Raw genomic sequence first — 18,610 nt, forward strand, 5'->3', positions numbered from 1 at the left:
GGAAAGACATATACAGATTTTACAGCAGGATAGCTGACCTATTTTCTGAAAAAAATAAAAAAAAAACAAGCCAGGGTATAAAATGATAATATGAAACATAATGTGAAAGCCAAGTAATGGTCACTTGCACATTGCAATTCCAGTATTGACTGTGTGCATTCAGAACATGAAGGAATAGATCTTAAATAGTTCAGAAGGACCTTTCATGTTTAGCTTTGGTTGTCACAGTTATAAATGCTGCTTTCCTTGCATTACAACTATTTTCAGCTCCCCTGTGATGATATTTCTTTGAACAACTTGCAAAACACCTGTGCAAATTTTTCTGGTAGCAGTTGTTTGTATTGTGCAGATGTTCAGAGCTTATACAAACAATGAGTATCACTTCAGTCGTTATGCAACAGTTTTGCATGGTACAATATTACCTAGATTTAAACTTCACCTTCACTTAAATAACAGCTGTGTAAATAGGAAGCATTTGTGCATAGATTACTCAGATAGCCTTCTGACCATTAGTACCAGTGTTCAAATTTCACTGCATACAGTGCTGGTACATATTTTGTCTATGTGTGTAATGCTCTCTCTCTCTATCTCTCACTCCCTCTCACTTCATCCCTATATACATTTATGTAAAGTATATATATATATATATATATATGCCTGGTATGAGATTGCTAATGACAAGGGCACATCTGGATGTCACACAGCGTTGTCAAGTCTCAGGAAGTTTCTAGTAGAGAGAGAACCCACACTGGCACTGACAAAGCACCAGTTGGACCAATAGATGGTGATAGTCTTTGCCATGTATACTGCAATTATGCAGCACAATTTAGAGGCAACATTGTTTCAAAAAATACATACCTTGACTTAAGAACACTTGGATTCAATATGACTCTCAATCTCACATTAATCCTTATATATTGGTTTACATTATTTTCTCATTCTTGCAAGATCTGGTCTTGTCATCATATTGACACTCCATTTAGGGTCGCCTTCAAAATCCGGGGATGCACCTATTCAGCTTCACAGTGACACTCTTTACAATGTCTGTATATATATATATATATATATATATATATATATATATATATATATATATATATATATATATATATGCTGTATCCATCCATCCATTATCCAACCTGCTATATCCTAACTACAGGGTCACAGGGGTCTGCTGGAGCCAATCCCAGCCAACACAGGGCATTCCCCGTGGCTGTGCCTACGTAGTGTAGTGAAACAGGACAGTGAGGGGAACCCTGCCCGGCTCCCCACGCCTGACGTCACGCTTCCCCCTCCCCTCGGCCCACAACCTCTGTCTTGGATTAGCGCAAGTGTATCGCTCTTGCAAGCAAACTATGATACTAAGCGCGATGAGAGAAGTCACAAAATTAACCGGAATGTTCAAGCAAATTATAGAAAAAAAAGTGATTTAAATTCGTTAAGTAGTTCTCTCGTGAAAAGCAGATAGACATACAGACAGACAGAAAGACACATGCTGGATTTTATATCTATCTATTATACAAAAAAATATTGGGTCAAGACATGATCATCTAGGAGAGACACTTTGACATCACGTGACACTAGACATTAAAACCTCAGGATGTAAGACCCGTGAGACAGTGACTTTTCCATGTCATGCCCTACTTACAAATAATTTAAAAACAAGTTCACGGACATTTAACCTCGCAGTTGTTGGCATGCTTTTGGCAGACACACTTCATCTGCTCCCAGCTCTTAAAATGTTATACGTTCTAGATGGCACGTGAACGACTAAGCAAAGAAGAAAGAGCAGCACGTCAAAAAGAGACACGAAAGCGTTGGAGAGAAAAGAAGGCAAAAAAGGATGCACAAGAGAACAATAATAATCTATGTGCAAATTCAGAAAATAAGGAAAGTAATAATCAGCCCGGAAGTCCCGCAAGAGACACTTTAACTTCCTGCAAGAGACACTTTAACGTCCCACAAGACAAAGCAGTGAGACCAAAGGACAGCTGCTGTGCAGGGTTTTAAGTAATCGATGTGCAGCGCGACAAGCAGAACACGCAGCTCAGCAGCAGAAAGACAGCAGCTGATCCGGCCGCATCTCCTTAGCTTGCGTTCAACCCCCCCCCTTCACAATGCTTGCGGCAGAGATGCGAAGTGGCAGGCGCTAAGCGCACCCCGTATGAGGTGGGGGGTAGGGCAGTAAGCGAGCAAAGTGAGGACAACTGCTGTACAGGCTTTGAAATGATCGGCGCGCAGCACGGCAGGAGGAGCAGTAAGCAAGCAGGTCATCCATCCGCATCTCCAAATCATGCGTTCAGCCACCCCTTTCACAACGCGAGCGGCAGAGACACAAAGTGGCTGGTGCGTGGCACGCCCCGGGGTGAAGAGGAGGGGGTGGGCTCACGAAGCAAGTGGGAGCAAAGCCTCCTAGTATATATATAAACATATATATATATATATATATATATATATGTTCAGGTGCAAATTTTCTTTGTAGTTTTACTTTTGTTCTAGTACAAATTTTTATGTTTATGTTGACATAGGTTTGATATAGACTTTGGATATATACTTACATTTTTCTTTCCATTTCTTCATTTATTTTGCAAATCACAGTGCATTAGAAGAATTGTTTCTGTGCTAGTTATGAATCCTGACTATATTTAGCTGCACAAAGGATAAAAAAACTCCAAGGCTGGATTTCCATCTAATCGCTGACTAGTCAGCATACACTTTACAACCTTTTGCATTTCTTGAATTACAGATTTAATACCATGTAAATTATGACTGTTTTATATTACTATACTTTTAACTATTATTATTAGTACTATTTTTAGTAGTAGTAGTAGTAGTAGTAATGTGAAATTCATGAAAGTATAAAAAGCCCTATGATACAACATAGCAGTCATTTGCATGGTGTATATTTTTATGTAGGCAGCATGGTGGCGCAGTGGGTAGCGCTGCTGCCTCGCAGTTGGGAGATCTGGGGACCTGGGTTCACTTCCCAGGTCCTCCCTGCGTGGAGTTTGCATGTTCTCCCCGTGTCTGCGTGGGTTTCCTCCGGGCGCTCCGGTTTCCTCCCACAGTCCAAAGACATGCTGGTTAGGTGGATTGGCGATTCTAAATTGACCCTAGTGTGTGCTTGGTGTGTGGGTGAGTTTGTGTGTGTCCTGCGGTGGGTTGGCACCCTGCCCTGGATTGGTTCCCTGCCTTGTGCCCTGTGTTGGCTGGGATTGGCTCCAGCAGACCCCCGTGACCCTGTGTTCGGATTCAGCGGGTTGGAAAATGGATGGATGGATGGATATTTTTATATATATACTACTATGCTGTATTTTCTGTGTTTATAATATTCTCTTTACTTGTCTTAATGATTCATATAATTCCTAGTAGTCTTATTACTGGACTGTGAAGCATCCACTAGGTAAACAATAGGTTTGAAAGAAATTTTTTTCTGAATTTGAATTAATGAATAATTTGAATATGGATTAATGAAAAAATCCATTTTGAATTTTGATAATTTATATTTTTATAATTGTAAAGATCTTTAAATTAACACATTATTAGTTTACTTTGCTTTTTAAAACTGATGCTTGCTGGGATGGGCTCCAGGTTCCCCACAACCTTGCTCAGGATAAGTGGGTTTGAAAAATGGATAGACAGAAGATATTCTGTTTGTAAAATGAAGCCACCATTAAGCAATTAACATATTTATAATTAGGCTGCACTGTTAAATTTATATTGTAGTATACTTGTGTTTACATATTTTCTAAATATAATATACTCAGGTCTAAAATGCTAGGTCAAATTTATATTAATTTACCTCATTTATATAGTAAACTGCTAATTTTCTTTGGCATCATTTACCAAGAACTGTGTCTGCTCCCAAGGTACAGCACAGATTCCACAGAGGTATACCTGGGGGAAACATAAGAGGAACTTGCAGTGCCCCAGACGTTGCTTTTCTTTCATTTAAGTGAAGACTAGAAGTCCACAGATCCTGGAGCCACTTGTCAAAGCCGTAGAAAGTTAATGTCCAAATACTCCACCCAATGAAATCCAAAAAGATATTAATTTCACCTGAGGTTGATGTTTCCAGTGATTTTCAGTCTCACACTTCCTTTACATAATCTTGATGAGTCAGAAGGAGTCTCAGTGCGCTCCCATGATCAACAGTTGTATAATCTGACATACCCAGTGTCTCAGTCCATCACGTCTGCAATTTGCTCCAATTTGATTTTGTCTTAAGGCCCAGTGGTAGGCATGTATGAGAGAGCTGACAACCAATGATCACTCACTCTGAAAGGCAATGCATATAATGCAGCAACAGGAATGAAGAACACAGGTGTGTTGGACCTTGAAAACAGAAGAGAGGCTTGTCTGTCTGAAGTCCTGTGTTTTATGTGCCACAACAGAATGCAAGGACGTGAAGCTTCCAAGTCAGGCAAGTGAATAATCTATAGACATGACAGACTCCAAGTATCAATAAAGAATATCTGATAAGTTTAAAGAAGACAATAAGATGTGCAATAATGTTTTTTATAATGTAACTGAAAACAATAACTGTAAAACCGCTTCCAAGATGGACAGTTTACAGTATATTAAAATCACAGTAGTAAAATTTGTGTTAGTCAAACTAACAGTTGTGTGCAGAGCTATTTTTTTTTCAAGAAATGTGTAGTTGGTTGACATTGTGCGATCATTTGAACTTACCAGTGATTGCCAAAAAAAAACCCAGTGCCACCATGATTTTTTAATTGAGGATACATAATGGCGAAAAGGTAACTGGACACTGAAAGCAACAAAAACTCATGAAGAAAGAATACAAAACATTGAAGCTGAAAACAACATTTAAAATGATGTAGTTGGTTACAGTTAATGGATTATTTATTGGATCTCTTAATTAACAATACATTTGTAATGCTAAGCTAGCACACTTTGATCAGTCGTGTAGTAAATGTAAAATCATGACACATAATGAGTAAAAGAGATCAGCTATCTGACAGTACATCAATAGTAGGAGAAGAAAAAGAAAAAGGAAGAGGAGAATGTAATGTAAAGTATTTTTATTATGAAGTGCTCCGTATGTGAGTTATGATGGGTCATCTCGTGTTAAGCTGCTGCACGTGTGCCTGTTATTTATCTGGTTGTTTTGGTCTGTGGGTAATGCAATAAACAAGGAGCTGCATTACTGAAGGTATTGCCATCATTCTCGAAGCCTAGAGTATAAACAATTAGAAAAAGAAAAGCTCTAAAGTATCTATCTATCTATCTATCTATCTATCTATCTATCTATCTATCTATCTATCTATCTATCTATCTATCTATCTATCTATCTATCTATCTATCTATCTATCTATCTATCTATCTATCTATCTATCTATCTATTTGTCTGTCTGTCTGTCTATCTATCTATCTATCTATCTATCTATCTATCTATCTATCTATCTATCTATCTATCTATCTATCTATCTATCTATCTATCTATCTATCTATCTAAATGGACTTACATATGTATTCACATGTACAGCACATTGTTCAGTGATACTTCAGTTTAGAAAAGGAATTTCAGGGGTGGGGTTTGATATGTCTTCAATTTTGTTAGGTTATAGATTGATCTATTTGTATGGAATGATTACAATAAAAATTAATAAATAAAATATAAAAAAAAAAGAAAAGGAATTTATAAACTTGCAAACCTCTTATTGCTTGATCACTTTTTTCGTTTGCTTCAAGCCCATTTGAAGTGTATACTATACTATACTATACTATACTATACTATACTATACTATACTATACTATACTATACTATACTATAGTCTCTTTATTTAACAAATCACTGACAGTGTCAAGCAAATGGCAACTGCTACTCCTTATAATATATGACATATATTTTTATGTACAGTACATCAATGAATTAAAATTTCAGCATGACACAAGCATTGTCTAAATAAATATTTTGAACAAAATTAAATACTGTCAATAATATGTAAAATAATAATACAAACATTTATTTGTCTTTCAAAACAAAAACATATAGATATTTAACTTTTCTGAAAAAAAAAAAACAAAACTAAACAGGAAACTGCTTATAATAATACTCTGCAAACACTAACATACTAAATATGTTCAGTTACTTTTATTTTAGCTAGCTGGATGAAACACAAGTTTTAAAGGTCTTATATTTATAGCTGTCTTTAGGAATTTTATATAATTAAATATTTATTACCCAGCATTTATTAATGCATTAATTCAGTAACATTTCTGAAGCCATATAATATTGTGCATGTAAGAAAATGTTGAACTTTTTTGACTTCTTGGAATGAAACATTACTTTTGCAGAGATTTCTCTTTTTGTTTGTGTTTTCACCTTTTAAGCGGTAAATAAGATACATGATGAATACATGTGAGAAAAGTTAAAAACTGCAGACTGTTTCTCATGAAGCAGTGTAAAATTCATGTGAAATAACTTGTCTGTTTGTCATGGAAGACAACACTTTTGGTAAAAGGATTAAAAGATGAGCTTGGCTGATTCTATGCAACTCTCACATTCTCACGCTGCACATTCTTTCTGAAAAGGTGAAGATGATAATGTATAAAATTCCTTGTCATTCTTGAGGTTAGAAAACAGCCAGGGTTATAGGTCATTTGGTTGTCATTCATCACTGATAGCTAACAGCACAGATAACCAAAAAGTAAGGTAAAAATGTATATGGAAATTCTTTAGTATACAGTTTTTTGTTAATAGTAGTTGATGCTAAGATTTTCACATTAGTGTAGGTGCCAAATTACAAACTAAGTCAAGTTATCTTAAATATCTGGCTAACTTAGAAAAGAGCAAATCATAGTTGTACTTCAAACGAATGTTCTTCTTAATTTGCACATAGAAAAGGTAATGTAGTGGAATTCATTGATGTTTATTAACACCAACAATGGACCTTTGTTATCCTGTTTTTGATGTTTGAACACACAAAGTATGCATGAGACCAATGCATGTCAAGCTTTTTGTTCTCCGCATTCTCTACATGAGCGTTGCTAATCTTACTTGTATTTCTGAATGGATGAATAGTAATTTTCTAAAGCTAAATAAAGAGAAAACTGAAATTTTAGCGATTGGCAATAATGGATACAATGAGGCTATTAGAAACAAACTGGATGCATTAGGATTAAAAGTCAAGACGGAGGTAAAAAGCTTAGGGGTAACTGTTGACTGTAACCTGAATTTTAAATCACATATTAATCATATCACTAGGACAGCATTTTTTCACTTAAGAAACATAGCAAAAGTTAGACCTCTTATATCATTGAAAGATGCTGAGAAATTAGTTCATGTGTTTGTTTTCAGTCGACTAGATTACTGTAACGCAGTCCTCTCAGGACTACCCAAAAAAGACATCAATCGTTTGCAACTAGTGCAGAATGCAGCTGCTAGAATCCTAACTAGGAAAAGAAAATCCGAGCACATTTCTCCAGTTTTGATGTCACTACACTGGTTACCTGTGTCATTCAGGATTGACTTTAAAATTCTGCTTATGGTTTATAAAGCCTTAAATAATCTCGCTCCATCTTATATATCGGAATGTCTGACACCGTATATTCCAAATCGTAACCTTAGATCTTCAAATGAGTGTCTCCTTAGAATTCCAAGAGCAAAACTTAAAAGAAATGGTGAGGCGGCCTTCTGCTGTTATGCACCTAAAATCTGGAATAGCCTGCCAATAGGAATTCGCCAGGCTAATACAGTGGAGCACTTTAAAAAACTGCTGAAAACACATCAATTTAACATGGCCTTCTCATAACTTCACTTTACTTTAATCCTGATACTCTGTATATCCAATTCATTATAATAACTATTCATGGTGGCTCTAAAATCCATACTAACCCCTATTCTCTGTTCTGTTTCTTTTTCTGGTTTCTTTGTGGTGGCAGTTTGCACCACCACCATCTACTCAAAGCACCATGATGTTCCAACATTGATGGATTAAAAGCCAGAAGTCTGCATGACCATCATCATCAAGTCCTTCCGTGAGAACCTTAAATACAAAGAGGACTATTTCATTTTTGTTAGGTAGAATGCCCAGAGGGGACTGGGTGGTCTCATGGCCTGGAACCCCTGCAGATTTTATTTTTTCCTCCAGCCGTCTGGAGTTTTTTTTTTTTTGTTTTTTCTGTCCTCCCTGGCCATCGGACCTTACTCTTATTCTATGTTAACTAATGTTGTCTTATTTTAATTTCTTACTTTGTCTTTTATTTTTCTTTTCTTCATTATGTAAAGCACTTTGAGCTACTTTTTTGTATGAAAATGTGCTATATAAATAAATGTTGTTGTTGTAATGTGGATTTGATTTCAGATCAAATATAAATCTGTGGATGCAGCATCCAGTGAATTTTTGCTTTTGTGTCTAATTTATTTTAATTTATTTAATAAAATACTGTTTTTATAAAGTTATTTTTAAAATGTCAACTCTTTCACCATAACTGCTCAGATTAAATACATTATGTTCACTGTAACTGTAACTAATTCTCAAAAAATGGAGAACAACTACACTGTTATAGAGCTATCGACAAATTCAGGCTTATGGAGGGGAAGTGAACAAAAACATAAGGAGAACAAGAAAACTCTATGCAGCGGGAACGCCAACTTGAAATTGAATCACCTTACAAACAGTAAATGTTCTCTTTAATATTTATATCTTTTTTTTTCTTTTTCATCAAAGGTTTATAAGTGACAATATACATTTGCATATGGTAATTTATTTAATGGTAATCATCTTGAGTATATTGAGACAAGAAAGACAGTTTTATAACAAAGACATAGAGGTCTAACTGCTTTATACTGTATTATAATTTGCACTTTTCACAAAAATTAAGAGACTCAAGAGTGGATAAGTACTTTAGCACATGCAACATCTAATTTTGAATAAACACATTTTTAATTCAGACTTGTTTATTTGTGATTCATGGAACTGAAAACTAACATTTAATTAGATAAAAAAAGCACTCAACATGAATACAGTGATTAATAGAAAACATTTACAAGTCATACTTCAGTAAATAATCCGTAACATGTCAAAAAATGTAAAAATAAATATTTTGTATAAAAATATATGTTTAAATTAAATAAATTATTTATAAATATTTCTTTGATAAACAAGTGCTACAGCTAAACAAAAATTACAATCAGCATTTTCAAGTATCCACTCTGAATGGACAAGACGGTGGAAAAAAAAAAGATTTTTTTGTTTGTTTTTCTCACCCACATGACTGAGAAAGCTTGTATTAATTCCCTTATTATTCAGATGGTGGGATGCAATCAATTAAGCTGTTGTTGTAAACATAGAAAACACAATGGCATCACCTTTGAAGAAAGTTCTTTAACTGCTAAGTGATCTCTTGTGGAAGCTGGGGCTCGGAATATAAATTCTAGAGCTGTCTGCAAAAGGATCCATACTGTCAGTTTCTGGATAAGATGGAAATCTTGATTCTGCTACGGAGGACTGGTCTCCAGCTTCAAGATCAATATCGGAGATAGTGCTGACCATAGGTAAGAACTGGGATAAAGGGGGAATGTTCTTCCCTTGGGAATAAAACCGTTGTTTAGTTCCACTGAGGCTCACAACTGCCTTGTGCTTCTCAGATGTATATAGGCTGTATCCATTTGGCAAAATGTGCTCGATGAAAGAGCAGTCATCCTCCTTATAGGTTTGCTGTGTAAAAGCAAATACAGGGGATACGTTTTCAATATACAGTGCACTTGATAAACTTTTACAACAGTATTCAAAATTCCTGGGACATTACAGATTTAGCATAAAACTCGTTACTGAATTATACCTAAAAACAACAAGCAGAGCTTTTAGGGTTTCGTTGCCAGAGAACCGATAGACCCACAACTGAAAATATGAGAAAGACATAACATCGAATTACTGCAGTCTGAAACTCTTGACCATAGAATTTTTCGGCACGTCTTGCAGCAAACCACATTTGTCCTTCTACCATACCATTGACAAGAAAATCCATTGGGATTCTTCTTTTCTTTTACAAAATATCCATTAGGATTTTTGAAACTGGTAAATCTGATGCAGTGTTTAAAAAATTCTCGTTCGGGCAAATGCATTTTGAAAAACTGAACGTGTTTAGATAACTCTTCATTAATCGTGGAGCAGTATAAGGTTCCAGCAAGGAAAACAAAGAAGGCGCTATTCGTAATAGTCAACGCGCTCGATAACGCTTTTAATTTCTATTATCTATCTATCTATCTATCTATCTATCTATCTATCTATCTATCTATCTATCTATCTATCTATCTATCTATCTATCTATCTGTGTGTGTGTGTGTGTGTGTGTGTGTGTGCGTGTGTGATACACACACCCACACACAGATATATATATACATACATACACACACTCACACATATATATATATATATATATATACATATATACACATATATATATACATACATACACCCACACACATACACACAGATATATATGAATAAATATACATACATACACACACTCACACACACACACACACACACACAAATATATATATATATATATATATATATATATATATATACATACACACACATACCTAAGGGGTTCACAAGACAGCTGTTTGAATCAAAGGGCTGTCCAAACTATGTCTGTTTTGGCTCATGTAAAGCCGGTGAATGAACCCTGGGTTAAGGGAATAGAGGAGCTTGTCGGCACGTACATTCTAACAAAGTCACGGCTGTCTGATTACAATAAAGCATTGTGCTCTTGATATTAAGAAAAAACATTCAGTTAATTTTGGAAGTGATGACGACTGGTTGACATGCTTAGTGGAAGAAAAAAAAAACAACAAAACAAAAAAACAGTTGTACCGCCTAAGCGCACAGTATCTGGAGACAGCAGCGTGAAAGTGAGCAGATAAAAGATTAAATTCATCTCACCAGTCCTCGCAGTTTCCCATCCTTATTCATACAGAGATAATGTGAACTTTTAACTCCTCTGAATGCTACACATCCAGTGGAAACAGGTCTGATTTCCAAGAGACCTAAAACAGAAAGTAAACAGACTCACAAAGAACCTGCTTTTTTTTTTAGGTTAAAGGTTACAAGAAAATACAAATGACACTAATTCATTCCCGACATAAAAACATTATTTCACAGGCCAGTTTTTACCTGTTCTTTCTTGTGAAATGATTTTAATGTACAGGACACTGAAACACAACAATCTTCCCTTCATTAGTGCTTAATGTGCAAATAATCGTGGGAACTGACACGACTGGATATAAGTGAAGGCAGTAAAACACTAGTTCGGTTTGTACCGTAATATTCTGTCAAATACCCCCCTACGAAAGATGGAAGGAGGAACACATTTTAACGGAGATGAGCCTTACATACTTACTGAAGGAAGTTTGATGCGGAGCGCCTTCCACCCTTCCATCTTCATTTATCTGCAAATGGTAACTGGCGAGCCCCTGTCTGTTCGCTGCGTATAGGTGTCTAAACCGGACAGGTTTGTCCCACCCGTTGCTAATCAACGGACCGGAGTCCCGTAAAGGTAGACAGTGTCCGGCCACGGAAAACCAAAGTGTGAACAAGCAGAAGGCGAGCCACATATTCTGCGACTCCGCACGATCCTTCATCTATAAAATGCCAGCTAAGCAGAAGCGCTCTCCAGAGGTAGCCACACTCTGTGCGCTTCAGTGAGCAGACCCCGAGGCGGACTGAAGAGAACTGCCTTTTAAATGTAACCCTTACCTTATCAGGCCAATCGATAAGCACGCTCCCAGTGCAGTTAGCTATAGAAGCTGAAAAACACGCATTGGCGACTTCAGAGGATGTCTTTCCTTCAACAGAATATTATTTACTTCTAAAGGAACATTTCCCCCTGTCATTTAGGCAGAGCCGTGGGAAACAGCTTTTCATTTGTCTTTGAAATATGATCTCGTCATTTATTTTTTGAAAAACTAAACCTGTTCATTCTAAGAAATTTATGAATTAGATTATTTTTCCCAAGTAGTTTTCTTTAGATGGTCCGAAATATTTTAAGTTTATAATGTTACACATATAAAAATAAATAAATAAACCATATTCAATTATAACGAAAAATCTACTAGAAGAATATCATGAAAAAGACAGGATTTTAGGGGTTGGAAAACATCCTAATTTTTATTAAATGTATGGTGTTGCGAAGTGATAAGACAGTATTATTGTATTACCTTAATTGTTATAATATGATTTAATATCAAAGAACAAATACAAATTAACATTTGACAACTGCAATACTGCAAGATTTTTATTTGCAATTTTCTTTTTATAAATTAAAAAATGAGCAACAACGCTGCAGAATTTATTTATTTGTTCGTTTATTTGTTAGCTTTTTCGGTATATATGACAGCTTACAAATGACAAAGATCGTTGTAACTCGATACTACACATGATTGAGTTCTGTCAGTGTTATAATAGTCGAATACATTTCTTTTTTATACATTACAAGAACGTAAACATGCAAGGAGAAGTTAACTTGAAATACAAACGGTTTAATTCTGAATCCCTTCGTTACTCTTGTGCAGTGTTTTAATTGACATTATATTCTGATTGCATGAACTTCATATTAGCAGCGATTCAATCGCGGAATATATTTTATTTGTTTTATTTTTTGGTATATAATAGCTTACAAATGTCCAAAGGTCGTTGTAACTCGACACTGTTATTTTAGAGGAACTTTAGTTTTGTCTGTTTTATGATAGTCTAATACAATAAAATAAATTCAGGAAATTAAACGATGCAAGAAGAAATTAGCTTGAAATACGAATGGTCAAAATTTGAATGTCCTTTTTACTCTCGTGCAGCTTTTTTACTGACATCACATTCTCATTTTATGAACTTCATATTAGTAGTAATCCAATTAAAGTTTATCTTGCCTAGAATCCATTACATTTTAAAACTCGTCCATCCTTTAGCTACAATGACATCAGAAGAGCTGTCCTTTCTGTCTCAAATGGTAATCTTTAGTTAATGTACATATTTTTTATAGTTAATTGTTTATGAGCTTGTAAATATATATATTTAACGAAACAAATTTAAATATATATATATATATATATATATATATATATATATATATATATATATATATATATATATATATATATATATATATATATATATATTTAGCATCCTGAGAAGGAGGGAGAACCTTGCAGTCCGATTAGACACTGGCGCAAATTGGCTGAAACAGATGAGATCCCGCGGCTGCCGGTGGTGGTTGGACAATCCGTTCAATTCATACATGTGACTACCGAGGTGTTTATGGTTCTATTTATTATTATCATTATTTATCAGTGAAACTAAAGGTAAGTGAACTAAATTGGTCCATGAGAATTTAACCATTCTGACTTTGCAACTGTTTCTCACAATCGGCTACTGTTAAAGATTTTCCAAAGTGTTATTACTTCGTAGTGTGGCTCATGTGCTGTTCCACTGACAAGGTCCTCGCTGCGGTTCACGGGATGCGGCTAAGACTGGCGTTTAGAGATACTGTTTCTTTCCAAGCAATTAACGGGAAAAATTATACATTTCCATAATAGTTATACACAGTTTTCTTTCCTTATATGAGTAAATGAAGTGTATATTTCTATTTTCCTTGTTTATAAAGAGTACTGCATGTATGAGTGGACCCTACAGTGACCTGGCGCCCTGTCCAGGACTCTTCCCTGTCTTGCACCCTGAACGGCACGCTATGGCTCCCCAGAATGCAAACAGGATTGAGCATGTTTGAGAAGATCATGACATGACATAATCACTATACATTTCGCAACCATTATTATTTTTTTTTTTACGGCAACTATATCTAACAATTCCTTTAAACAGATAACTGCGTGGTACGCCTACATTTTCAAAACGAAATCAGGTATTGACCTAAATGAAACTGAACTCTGGGATTGAAATGTAAAACTTTGCAGGTTGTCTAATAGACAGATAAATACAGCATTTCGCATGCATCAACCAGCCTATGTTTTTTGTTGATTATTTTGTTTTGTTTACTTGTTCTTACTTTGATGTTAACAGGTGTTTCTGTATGTAGTGAACTGCTCTGCATGTCTCTGCAGTATAGTGGTATAAAGAGCAGGGGTGCCGACCGGAATGAACATAGGGACGTGACTGGTCATTATTAGCATAAAGGCTAATATGTCTCTGTGTGGGGAAAAAAGTAGAGCCATACACTACATGTCTGATATAACATATACTTCACGGAGTAGTTAAATTCTCGTTAAACTTCCATTGGAATAGCAGATTTAAACAGTTAAGAAAAAGAGCAGTAACTCCAGTAAATCAATCTATTTCTTTAATTTATGTCAGAAAAAATCAAATAAACAAATGGCAAAGTAAATGGCAAGAAAATTTTAAATTAATGTACAATGACCCCAATGAAACAAATAATTAAAACAGTTAACAAAAACAGTATTCAGTCCTGAATTTCCCATTGGGATTAATAAAGTATCTATCTATCTATCTATCTATCTATCTATCTATCTATCTATCTATCTATCTATCTATCTATCTATCTATCTATCTATCTATCTATCTATCTATCTATCTATCTATCTATCTATCTATCTATCTATCTATCTATCTATAACTATATCATCTTTTGTCATTGACACATTAGCAATTATTGTTTTCATATACATTTTGTGGTGGGGAAAACAAACAAAATGTTTTGGGAGATTGAGAAAAACTCCCTACAGAGGCAGGACAGGATTGGATTTGTGTCTTCTCCGCTATGACCCACCTACATCTAGCCATGCAAATGAGAATAATGCTACATGGGAGGAATCTGATGTCAATCCCCACCCACATCTATCCCTGTCTTATCTCAAGTCCTGCTTTGAGGGTTAGTTGTTCTGCTAGTACTGCTCTTAGACATACCAAGGTTGATTAAAAAACAAAAAAACTAATGCACTTAATACAATATTCAGAGACCACTGAAATTAAATGGTTTGTTTTACTTGCTCAAGAAATCTTTCATAGATGAAGAAAACATCCCATGAAGGTAGCCCTTAGGTTGGGCAAAAGGTGGAAGTTACATTGGCCAGGTGTGGACAAATGGGTGAGTTTGGCATCACTTCAGATCCCCCATTTTGCAGTGCAACCTATAAAATCCAGGCAGGGTGAACAGCAGTATTTTTTGAAAGAAAAAGTTTGGCAGTTTTGCTTTTCACTTTTCCTTGACTAATTGGAGCAAATGCAAAAGCATATCACTATTACTGTGTGTTCACCGGATGTTCAAACTGTTCTTTATACAGCCTCCAGTTAATCCAAAATGCTGCTGCAAGAATTATTACAAGAACAAGAAAGTACGAACACATAACACCAGTTCTTAAATCCTTACACTGGCTCCCGGTTAAGTTTAGGGCAAATTTCAAATTCCTCCTTTTAACATATAAAGCATTAAATGGCTGAGGTCCGGCTTACTTGTCTGAACTTATCAGGACTTACAAACCTGAGCGCACATTAAGATCTCAAGATGCCGGTCTGCTTATGATTCCAAGGATTAATAAAATAACAATGGGAGGTCAAGCTTTTAGGTACAGGACCCTAAACTGTGGAATGGTCTGCCTGCTACTATAAGAGATGCCCCATCGGTCTCAGCTTTTAAATCCCGGCTGAAGACTCACTACTTCAGTTTAGCATATCCTTACTAGAGCTGCTGATTAACTGTACAGACTGCATCTCTGTTGTTAGTCAGTAGCACTAATACATAATTAACATGATAAGTTATAATTGGATACTAACCCTCACCTATTTTGTTTCTCTTCTCGGTACTCAAACATGGTACTTGGTGCCATGGCCCACCTGCCAAGTTGTTTTGCCTGCCTAAAAGTCATCCCTGATGGAGGATCACAGGAATCGTCGGGTAGAGGGGTCCTTTCATCGGATTGGCTGGCCAAGCAATGTTTCAGCTGTGGAATGGCCATATGGGGGAGGCAGCTTGATGGATGAGGTCTCCAGGACTCTAAACAAATCCAAATCATATTATGGGATATCATCTACTGTTAAATTCTGGTCCATACTTGTACATTTTTTATTTTTTATACTGTATTGAGAATTTGTTCTGTTCTGTGTATTGTATTGACCCTCTTCTTTTTGACACCCACTGCACGCCCAACCTACCTGGAAAGGGGTCTCTTTTTGAACTGCCTTTCCCAAGGTTTCTTCCATTTTTTTCCCTACAAGGGTTGTTTTTGGGAGTTTTTCCTTGTCTTCTTAGAGAGCCAAGGCTGGGGGCCTGTCAAGAGGTAAATTGTATTGTATTGTATTGTATTGTATTGTATTGTATTGTATTACATTGACTGGTTAGGTAGGCCTTTTGTGTGATATAATCAATATGGACTACATCCTTTACATCAAATAAAAAAAAGATAGCAACATTGATTTGATGTTCAGTTTCTTTATCATGCCTCCCCAAGTTCTTTTAAAAAGTTCCAAAAGCACTTCCAAAAACCAAGTCCCGGCTAAACACAAAAAGTACCTCAAAGAATCTTTACAAAGTAAAAAAAATAGTTTTAGCAAAAATGCTCTGAGACAACTACTGTAAAGCTCTGAATAGCACAAAAGCTGTTCAATGACTGTAATGACAATTTCAAATTTCAGGTTGAATTTTGGGACGATTATAATACTTTCCCTATACTTAATGTACGAGAAAGTTAAAAAAAACACCAGACTCATTTAATGGCATGTGCAGACATTTGGCTGAGATGCCAGATGTGTTGTGTTGTGTGTTGCACAACCTCGCAGCTTTGCCAAATATGATTACAGTATTGGCAATTGCAAATCTAAACAGGCATCAGAGACAGAGAAGAAACTGGAAAACTTAGACAGTGCATATTGTAACCCGCTTCCATAGGCATCAAGAAACAGAAAAAGGGGACATTTTTTTGTGGAGGAAATACAGTAATGTGCATGATAGTAGAAAAATCTCTGAATGTTCAATTTATTTTACAGGGAAAAGTAACAATATATTGTCTGAATAAGTAAACTATACAGTATACATTTTAACTTTTAAATGTATAACTTGTATGATTTAAACATGTCACATTTCTAAAAAATGATTTGCACTCATCTGCGGAGATGTGAATCATTTGAAAAGCGATTTGATTGCTGTGCCAGCGATTACATGCATTATGCAGCAGCAGAAAGAACACAGTTAAACACAAAAATTGTGACCAAGGCTTAGGGAGTAATATTCCTTGTTTCCCAACCCAGAAAATAACCTTTAGAAACTTGAAAACAACTCTTTAGTGAGTTTCACATTTCACAATTTTGAAATCAGCTAAGAAATTAATTTTAGAATCAGTTTTGTGAATGTGTATGAGAGTCAAAACTTGCCTGTTGCGCTCATCACTAGGTGTAACTGTTGATGAAGCTTCACGGGCAGGCCTAGGAAGGAGATAACAGAGATAAGGAGCCAAGAAGCCGTGTCAGTATCTACTGAGAATATTTGGAAAAGTAAAAAACCTAAGGTTCAAAAAGTCTTTGGTGCATAGCATTGCATTACATTACATTAACTTGAACTGATGGAATTAGCAGTTTTGTAAATTGAAAGCAGAGATTTCAATATTATGTCAGACTTTTGCCAGAATTTTGTATTTTGAACCTGATGTTGTCTTTTGTTGAAGCCACTATAAATATTGCCACTCATTTTGCACACCTTTATACCATTCTGTCAGATTCAGCAGTGGCCTACACCTCCAACAGATAAACAGCTCAAATATGCATTTACTTGCACAGAACAATGAAACAAATGCAAAATAAACCATCTATGTAGCACAGAAAATAAGGTTTTACAAAATGTATGGATTAAAAGTGAATGCTAAAAATTGTGGAATTATGTTATATAGTTAAATACAACAGTTATATTTCTGCCAGGATTCCATTCTCCTCAAAGCCAAGGTTCAAGTTCTTGTGTTATATCTGATTTGTTCATTCTTTATTTTCTTATTTAGGTGCATTATGCTTTGTTTCTGACTTTGACTATGTATACAGGCTGCTTGTGTTACATTCCATGTGTTTTATTGGTGTTTCCCCAGGAACTGCCCTCTGCCCCATAAATCTATAGAGTCTCCTGCAGTTCCTGGTGGTTCATTTGAAACGTGCTTGGTAGTTTGGTGAGTGCATCTTTGTATTGTTCTGCACTTTTGTAAGTCTTTTTGGCCTTATTGTTCCATTTTTTACTATTCTTTGTATATTTGTTTTGGGACTTGTTTGCTTGGATTACCTTTTGTGTTATAGGCAACTCTTTTTTGCCATTTACAGAGCCGCACTCTTGTGGAAGAACATTTTATTGTGAAGAATAAATCTTTTTTTATTTATAAAGACTCTGTGTTTGCCACTATAACTAGCCAGGGTTTGACAGTGATATCCCCCTCTACTGAGCATTTTTGGAAATGTTTTTGGGACTTCATACTTAGTGACTCCTAGTTAATGACAATACTACAATAGTGAAAGTATTGATTCATTACATCTTAACAGAGTATTTCCAAATCTGGACAACTACCTTATACTTTTATTACTTTCAATTGTAAAATATATTGCAAATCATTCTATCAATGTGCATATTCATTAGTCAGAAA

The 18,610-nt window shown here is 35.6% G+C and overlaps 1 protein-coding gene and 1 long non-coding RNA gene across 2 annotated transcripts in view; one reads left to right on the forward strand and one right to left on the reverse strand.

Annotated features, from left to right (window-relative positions):
• The window catches only part of LOC114645894 (uncharacterized), a 44,094-nt gene extending 36,104 nt beyond the window's left edge, over positions 1-7,990 (forward strand). The window contains exon 3 of the long non-coding RNA XR_003715219.2: positions 7,909-7,990. This is a non-coding gene — a long non-coding RNA (uncharacterized LOC114645894). The remainder of the gene's footprint in view (positions 1-7,908) is intronic.
• Positions 7,991-8,106: 116 nt separating this feature from the next.
• Positions 8,107-11,703, reverse strand: fgf19 (fibroblast growth factor 19). The gene is made up of 3 exons (XM_028792404.2): positions 11,377-11,703; positions 10,920-11,023; positions 8,107-9,686 (listed from the first exon to the last, which is right to left on the reverse strand). The coding sequence occupies exons 1-3, from the start codon at positions 11,615-11,617 to the stop codon at positions 9,354-9,356; spliced, it is 678 nt and encodes a 225-aa protein (XP_028648237.1). The 5' UTR covers positions 11,618-11,703; the 3' UTR covers positions 8,107-9,353.
• Positions 11,704-18,610: the final 6,907 nt, after the last annotated feature.

The sequence above is a fragment of the Erpetoichthys calabaricus genome, chromosome 2, assembly GCF_900747795.2.
Source record: "Erpetoichthys calabaricus chromosome 2, fErpCal1.3, whole genome shotgun sequence".
NCBI classification, from domain to species: Eukaryota; Metazoa; Chordata; class Cladistia; order Polypteriformes; family Polypteridae; genus Erpetoichthys; species Erpetoichthys calabaricus.

Excerpts from the sequence above, each read along its gene's own strand:
- fgf19 (XM_028792404.2), bottom strand. The coding sequence starts at position 11,617 with ATGAAGGATCGTGCGGAGTCGCAGAATATGTGGCTCGCCTTCTGCTTG. Across the intron at positions 11,024-11,376 it reads TCCGCATCAAACTTCCTTCA|GTCTCTTGGAAATCAGACCT; the intron begins GTAAGTATGTAA and ends TTTCTGTTTTAG. Across the intron at positions 9,687-10,919 it reads ATGGGAAACTGCGAGGACTG|CAAACCTATAAGGAGGATGA; the intron begins GTGAGATGAATT and ends GCTTTTACACAG.